General features: G+C 50.7%; 3 protein-coding genes across 5 annotated transcripts in view; 1 reads left to right on the forward strand and 2 right to left on the reverse strand.

Moving 5' to 3' along the window:
• Window positions 1–6: 6 nt before the first annotated feature.
• Window positions 7–4,116, reverse strand: LOC113217115 (uncharacterized). 3 transcript variants are annotated; one of them, XM_052276644.1, is made up of 6 exons: window positions 3,898–4,116; window positions 2,620–2,860; window positions 2,461–2,537; window positions 2,054–2,375; window positions 1,791–1,964; window positions 7–1,005 (listed from the first exon to the last, which is right to left on the reverse strand). In XM_052276644.1, exons 2-6 carry the CDS (start codon window positions 2,749–2,751, stop codon window positions 454–456), a joined length of 1,257 nt encoding a protein of 418 aa, XP_052132604.1. In that variant the 5' UTR covers window positions 2,752–2,860; window positions 3,898–4,116; the 3' UTR covers window positions 7–453. The 3 variants fall into 3 exon arrangements, with proteins under 3 accessions (XP_052132604.1, XP_052132589.1, XP_052132596.1); XM_052276629.1 differs by having other exon boundaries at window positions 2,620–2,886; XM_052276636.1 differs by having other exon boundaries at window positions 2,620–2,908.
• A 202-nt stretch (window positions 4,117–4,318) lies between these two features.
• On the reverse strand, window positions 4,319–5,884 carry LOC127752322 (uncharacterized). The gene is made up of 5 exons (XM_052277280.1): window positions 5,665–5,884; window positions 5,430–5,592; window positions 4,856–5,055; window positions 4,574–4,779; window positions 4,319–4,427 (listed from the first exon to the last, which is right to left on the reverse strand). Exons 1-5 carry the CDS (start codon window positions 5,882–5,884, stop codon window positions 4,338–4,340), a joined length of 879 nt encoding a protein of 292 aa, XP_052133240.1. The 3' UTR covers window positions 4,319–4,337.
• The window catches only part of LOC113215586 (uncharacterized), a 13,962-nt gene continuing 12,594 nt past the window's right edge, over window positions 5,064–6,431 (forward strand). The window contains exon 1 of the mRNA XM_052276682.1: window positions 5,064–5,355. The gene's annotated coding sequence lies outside the window, so the exon portion shown is untranslated. The remainder of the gene's footprint in view (window positions 5,356–6,431) is intronic.

Genomic DNA, 6,431 nt, shown 5'->3' on the forward strand with positions numbered 1-6,431 from the left:
GAAAACGAGTTTGAATTATAGCATCGATGGCATTTGCAACAAACATCTTGAAAACACGAGGAATGATTCATGCACAGAGGGAGCGTAGCCTGGCCTAAAACAATATGTAACAAATGGGGCGACACTACACAGAACATGAAAATATCGGTTACAAGGAGAAGAAGTGGCTTGAGAGAATGATACCCGTAGTAGGCATTCAGGAAAGTACAACGTGTGGTGGTGCGTATGTTTATTGTAACAAACATGTTTCTTTACTGGTACAACCGGATCAACACCCCTGACCCCAACGCCCATGTTCCTCCTGCACTCGTGGCTCGCGGCGGCCCGGGCGCGCAGCTTTGTAGTCCGTCACACACTGGGCGCCGCCGATGCTCGCGCTGCCAGCAATTCTTCCGTCACCACACCGTCACTCCTGTCGCACTGCAACATTCGGCCCCGTCGCTCGCGCCGCCTCTACAATGCATCTGTCGCCACACCGTCACACCTGTCGCACAGCACCTCGGCCCCGTCGATGCGTAGGCGCACCCAGGATTTCTGCCAGACGCACTGGTCTACCTCGTGGTAGACAGAGCCCCTCTTCAGCACGATCTTCCGCATCGCCCGCAGGCCGCACAGCTGCAGCAGGTTGTGCAGGTCCCTATCGGAGAATGGGTAACTAGCATTATCCCCCCTTAACACACCCACTGTCAGCTGTAGCTCCTCCAGCGACCCGCTATGCGCCTCCAACAAGGACTGCAGCGTGTTGCGGGAGAGGCCCCACACGCTGAGCCACTGCAGGCCGGCATGTCCGGGCGGGAGCGTTGGCAGCAGGGTGTCCGTGGGGTCCGGGATGGGACCACCCGTCACGTGCAGCCTCCTGAGCAGCGGCATGGCGTGCACCGAGAGCAGGTGGGCCTCGCTGGGGCGGTGGACACTCAGCTGCTCCAGGGAGGGCGCGGCGCGCTGCAGCAGCTCGAGGCTCCACTCGGGGTCCCTGTGGCACCGCACATCGACCAGCCGCGTCACCTGCGGCAGAACAGAGTCACTCAGGGCGGAACCGTTCAGTCGCGCTGCTCCCTCTCACAAGGCAAGTGTGCACGGAAGAAAAAAGTTAGTTGATTCTCGGATAACTAACTGCTTTTAGTTGCAGAAACCAGGATTTGGTTATTACAACCAACATTTCGTTGCGGGAACGAGGCTGTTGTTAGGAAAACTAACCATTGGTTTGCCCACGGAAAGAACGCGTTCGTTCTCTCAACAACGACGTCGTTCCCTCGACTAAATGTTGGTTTCTGGAGCTGAAACTAGTTAGTTATCCGAAAATCAACTAATACTTCGTTGGGGTAACTAACTCTATTTTTCCGTCTGTTCATTTTCGATCTTTCCTACACTGGGTATATTTGCTTTCTTTCTCTGTAGGTGAAGAATGCTGATCAAATTTTTCTTGGCAGTCATCTGCCAAAACTCTCTAGGGACGTATAACTACACAAAATTACAAAGTTCTAAACTTATTTTTTCAGATATTGAGTGATATTCTGTATCGAATAAGCGGTTTACGGGAGTACTTTCACTACTACTTTCCGATTTAAGAAGCTTCTTCAAACAGTTTCTGGCAAACTTTGAAACAATTATTCGCTCCTCTACAGTAATCTAGAGTTTGATGGTCAGGAAAACGAATGACCGGCAATCGTCATCAACATGGATAAGAAGCAAATATACCGACTTTGAGGGAATCGGGAATTAACACTTGCCCAAGTCTCGTTGCCAGCGTGCGCGGGCCGTGAGCCCCAAGGTCGGCTCTTCTTACTTACCCCTGACGCGTCCTCCAGCGCGGCGGCCTTCTCCTGCTTCAGGTCGTCAGGTCTTGTCCAGCTGATCTCCCCGACGTCCATCTCCCGCGAGGGCCGCGCCTCGGCAGGTGGTAGGCCCCGGGTGGGCGTGGGCGCCGCTGCAGAGGGTGCTGGCGCAGCTGCAGGTGGTGGGCTCTGGGCGGGCATCGTGTGGTGTACGTAGTGAAAACACGAAAACCTTCAAGTGAATAACTTGCTTGGATGGATGTTGGTAGACTGCCTACCTCGGTGAACGCTGCCCTCGTCGCCAGCAGGAGCCACAACGCCTTGGTGAGGGGCTCCTCGGTGTTCCTCAGGGTGCCCGTCAGTTCGCGGCCCCCGCCCCGCAGCGACAGGTCCCAGGACTCGCCCGTCAGCAGGGTGAGGGCGGGCAGGGCCTGCTCGTCCCGGCACCGGTCCTGAAGGCCCTGAAGCTGCTCGGCGGCTTGCGGGAGCGCGTCCTGCAGCTGGCGCCTCAGAGCACTCCTGACGGACACGACGTCATGGTCCTCCCAGCAGCGGGGCGTGGCGACGGCGCGGCAGCCCGAGCACCACCCGCGGGGAGTGCTGTGGGGCACAAGTCAAGCGTCAAGCCATGTGGTTACCGCACGCGAAGCGCAACCCCCGCGACGGGCACCGCGACCGAGCTCACCTGTCCAGTCTGCGTCCCTCCAGGAACTTGAGCACTGTGAAGTTAGTGGGGAGTTCCTCCGGCAGGCCGCTGAAGTCCTGCGGGGAGAACGTGTGGGACTTAGTGGAGGGCAGGGAGGCGGGAGGCACGAGGCACAGAGGGCACCCCCAGGAAACTCACCCGCCTGCACGTCGGGCACCTGCAGTAGAACAGCCGTCGCAGACACTGCAGGCAGACCATGTGCCCGCACGGCAGGGACTTGGGCACCCGCTCGGCGCCGTCGAAGTGCTCGGTGCAGAGGTCGCACTCCATGACCAGGCTGGTGAGCTGCAGTCAGTAGCGCTACCGGGCGGCCCGAGGTAGCTTCGCGGTGGTGTGGAACAAGATCAGCAATGCGGCGCCGACGTCACGCCTCACACCCCTGCCGGGCAATCTCTCTCCTGAATCCTGAACATTGATCGGCGAACGTCTGTGCGGTGCACTGTGAGAGAAATCGTCTTCCCAGCGAAAGAATATAGTGCTACTCAAAAGGGCCAACAGAGATCCAATATGGGCTCCCCTCTAGCTTCGGTACGATACTTCGGCACCCGGCGATATCTCCCGAGTCCTCGAGATAGGGTCCGCGACCCGCGAGGATATCCGCGAAAGGGCACTACGACGAACCCCTGCGGAAGGAAGTGCGATCACTGAAGGACACCCGCGAAAGGATCCGCGATCACTTAGGACACCCGCTACAGGTGATTTGCTGCTCGCGATCCTACCTGCTCCCCACAGGTGCCGAAGTCGAATAATGCATGCTGGTAAAGCAAAAATGCAAAAGAATGCAGTGAACAAGAAAACGAAGTCACCATGCATAGCCAGCCATTTCCTGAACCATTTCCGGTTTCTTCTTCCCCGCATTCTTCTGCGTTTTAATTTAACCGGAATGCTTTATATTGGACCGCTATAAGCCATTTTGAGCAGCACTATTCTATCTCTGGGAAGACAAAACAATAATGGCAACATACATATACATAATAATAAAAAAAGGCACTGCTCGATTAAACGTTAATATAGGGGAGATCAGCTCAGCTACGCGGTGACACCCAGTGACACCAGTCCGACAAAAGAGCGTATTTTGTCAAAGATTCGGGTTTTGCCCTCCAAGGTGGGTTTCCGACGAAGACGGTGCTTTTAAAATAGAACGAGATTTTAGAAGAACAGAACAATTTTGGGGGTACGACGGAACGGAGAGTTGTTTACGTTGCTTCAGTACCTCAACAAAACGACACAGTAGTAGTGCGTCCCGTACAATGTTCATTGGCTGACCCTTTGTTTGGTTACGCAAAATGTCGTTGTTTCGGCTTCCCATCCCATCAAAGCGGGACTGTTCCGTTCCCATAACACACCATCATGAACACGCTCGTAAAAAGACAAATTTCGTCTGTTCAAAAAAAAAAAGGTCCTAACCTGACCCACCTTTTTTCACTGAAGTCTTGCGAATACAAATTAATCTCGATCGCAGTAGGTGCAGTCCACTAGTAACGGGCACAGGTCACTAGTTCACACAACACTCCTCGAAAGTGCGTACAGCAGGGCATTTACTCTCACTCTTCACGCTATAGGGTAAAGTCTCGGCAGAGCGTCCTAACCTCTTCACTGGCGTGCAGCTTGCTCGGGTTGAGTGTCGTGTCAGCAAGTCGGCGCGCTCAGCTCCGAGCCGAGCTGAGGTGTCTTCGCACTACGGCGATTACCTGTAAATAGTGATTCGCTCTCCTCTGCTCTAGCTCTCCTCCACTGAGGGTATTCGAGAACCATGACCGACAAAAGTCGAATAAGGCAGGAAAAAAAAGACGGTCACACAAGATGAGACATATGAGACAATACAATTTATTTATTCGAAGGTACATTTTCATTTATTACTGTAAGCCGATGGTGACTAAAGCGATGTAACTTGCCGATACTGCGAAAAATGTAAGTCGATCGAGAATCTTTGATAATTGAACGCTCTGTAACAGTCGATGAGGGGTTCCGGTTACACACGCTTTACGAAGAACAGGTTTTGGCAGAGTAGACCCCGTTTGGGCTCTGTCTAATACCGGTGACTATCACTATCACATTGGCGGCCGCCGTAAGTTCTGCGTCAAACACTCACTTGTTCGTCGAGCGGCTTATTGAAAACGGGCGCGGTGACGGGTGCCAGAACAGGCAGAAGAAGGAGCGTCCTGAGCATGGACAGCCCCCTGGCTACGGACTGCGACCAGGAAGACAGGGGCCTCGTCCTCGAAGCGAGGCGCAGCGACAGCAGCCATTGGAGAGCCACCACCAGGAACAGCAGCCCGACATCGCGGTACACGAGCACTGCGTCAGGAGGGCGGCGATCAGCACGAGGACCGCGCCGACAACAGCAGCAGCAGCAGACACCACGAGTACGTACGGGCACGGGGCGTGGCGTCGCCCTCCAGGTTGGCGGCCAGCGACGGCAGGCACAGGAGGAAGGCGACGTGGAGGAGGAAGGAGACGGCGAGCAGCGCCGGCCGCTCACTGGAGCCCGGCGGCAGCGCCACGCTGGCGGGGACCAGCGCGGACACGGCGAGCACCGGGTGCACCAGCTCGGCCTCCAGCTGCGCGGGCAGCCTCCCGCGTAGAAAAGTAAGGCATAAAGTTGTCATAATTTTGTCGCCTCTGGTATTACTGGATTATCGATTACTTATGAGGAATCTATGACACAAATTATGACAAATGTATGACACCAATTTATGAGCAATTTATGACTTAATTATCACCGTCGCAACTGTCATAAAACGTCTCATAATTTTCTCTGTAAAAATGCAATAATTTTGTCCTCTAATCGGGCACCTCCGACGTCATCAATCTCATGACGTCACTCGCCTGCGCGGGCTGTTTGGTGTCCGGGAGGGGCGAATTCAACTTCGTGTAAGTGTTGACGATGGCAGGGGAAGATCGACACAATCATAAAACCAAGGTGTTTTGGTGGTGAAAATTTTTACTCCATTTCAAAATCATTCAAAGGTTTAGCAATATAAGATTCTTCATTGATGTGAATCAGATACATTATGGTTTCTATCTCAGATATGTCTATAACATCATTATCCTCACCAGAGGGTTTACATTTCATAATGTGGTTGACAGTTACACACTCATTTTCAAAAGCTACCGCAGTTTCATAGGGTTTTACAATAGCAAGGAATTTTTTTTGGCAGCTACAACTTAACAAACACTTACAAGTAACTTTAACAAACACATCCAAATTTCCATATTTTACTACAGAGTGTTTGTGGTACTGCACAAATGAAGAGATGCGTTGGCCCCGCTTATAACTACTAGAAACATACAACAACTTGTTTTTCAAAAGACGATGGAACAATGTAACTGTAACATCATTCGATTCCAACAAGAAGCCATTTTTAGCAAGATCTTCTTTTACATAGGAAGTATTATCCATAATAGGAGAATGACATCCAACCGAATAAACACTATTTGAAATTTTTTCAGATAGCTTTAGCCTCATCCACTTATTGGAAAGACTAGATTTATTGTCTTTACCAAAGAAAATAATCGTGATAACTGAATACCACTTGTGACACAAGTCAAGTAAACATAAAAAAAAAATTTAGCATGTTAGTACACTTTATCAAAAATAAAAAAATAATATGTTTGATTGAATGAATAAGTAAACATTTGTAAAAAAAACTATAGCATGTCAGTACATTTTGTAATCAAAAATAAAAAAAATGTGTTTCATTGAATAAATGACACTTTTTACTACAAACAGAAAACTTAAACATTTACATTAAGTAGACATTTAAAAAAGTATACATAGCATGTCAGTAAATTTGGAATCAAAAAATAAAAAATTCATGTGTCAAATTGAATGAATAAACAAAGACTAAAGACAAGCAGGAAACATAAACATTTACAATTCATTCATAGTAAGGACTCTGTCGGTTGTCTCCACTTCTGGCTCTATACTAAAGGAAACAGGAGACATA

Source organism: Frankliniella occidentalis, unplaced genomic scaffold (genome assembly GCF_000697945.3).
Source record: "Frankliniella occidentalis isolate FOCC.00 unplaced genomic scaffold, Focc_3.1 Scaffold9, whole genome shotgun sequence".
Classification (NCBI taxonomy): domain Eukaryota; kingdom Metazoa; phylum Arthropoda; class Insecta; order Thysanoptera; family Thripidae; genus Frankliniella; species Frankliniella occidentalis.